General features: G+C 36.3%; 1 protein-coding gene across 1 annotated transcript in view; it reads right to left on the bottom strand.

Moving 5' to 3' along the window:
* Nucleotides 1–402, bottom strand: part of CTAGE5 (CTAGE family, member 5) — a 94272-nt gene that overhangs the window by 22536 nt on the left and 71334 nt on the right. Inside the window, exon 15 of the mRNA XM_012658019.1 lies at nucleotides 144–270. Coding sequence (XP_012513473.1) covers nucleotides 144–270 — 127 coding nt within the window. The remainder of the gene's footprint in view (nucleotides 1–143; nucleotides 271–402) is intronic.

The following is a 402-nucleotide window of genomic DNA, read 5'->3' as shown; positions in this document are numbered from 1 at the left end:
AAAAAAAAAGTAACCCATAATAAGTGCAAGGAATGCCTGTATTTTCCAAATGTTTATTTTACAGATCATTTTAAAGGTAAGTTGAGATGAAAATATAAAGTAAGGAAGAAATATAGAGTAATAAAGATATTTAAACAATATACCTCTTCCTCCTCCCCCTGGAAGCAAAGGTGAGAGTCTGAGTGGGCCCTCCAACAAAGTTGGAGGAGAGAGAAAAGCTCTCGTTTCAGATGAAGGCCGACCCAATGGTGAGGGACCATATGGGGAATGCTCTGGAATAATTAAAACAGCATGTTTAAATTCATAGTTTCAGTAAGCTACACTATAAAGTTAGAATCCCATTTCAACAATTGCCATCAGGCCATCCTATTGCGAATTTAACTTTAATCCATGTTCTGAACA

This window comes from Propithecus coquereli, unplaced genomic scaffold, assembly GCF_000956105.1.
Source record: "Propithecus coquereli isolate 6110/MARCELLA unplaced genomic scaffold, Pcoq_1.0 Scaffold116, whole genome shotgun sequence".
NCBI classification, from domain to species: domain Eukaryota; kingdom Metazoa; phylum Chordata; class Mammalia; order Primates; family Indriidae; genus Propithecus; species Propithecus coquereli.
Note: the sequence above shows the minus strand (reverse complement) of the source record. Positions and strands in the feature narration are given on the sequence as shown.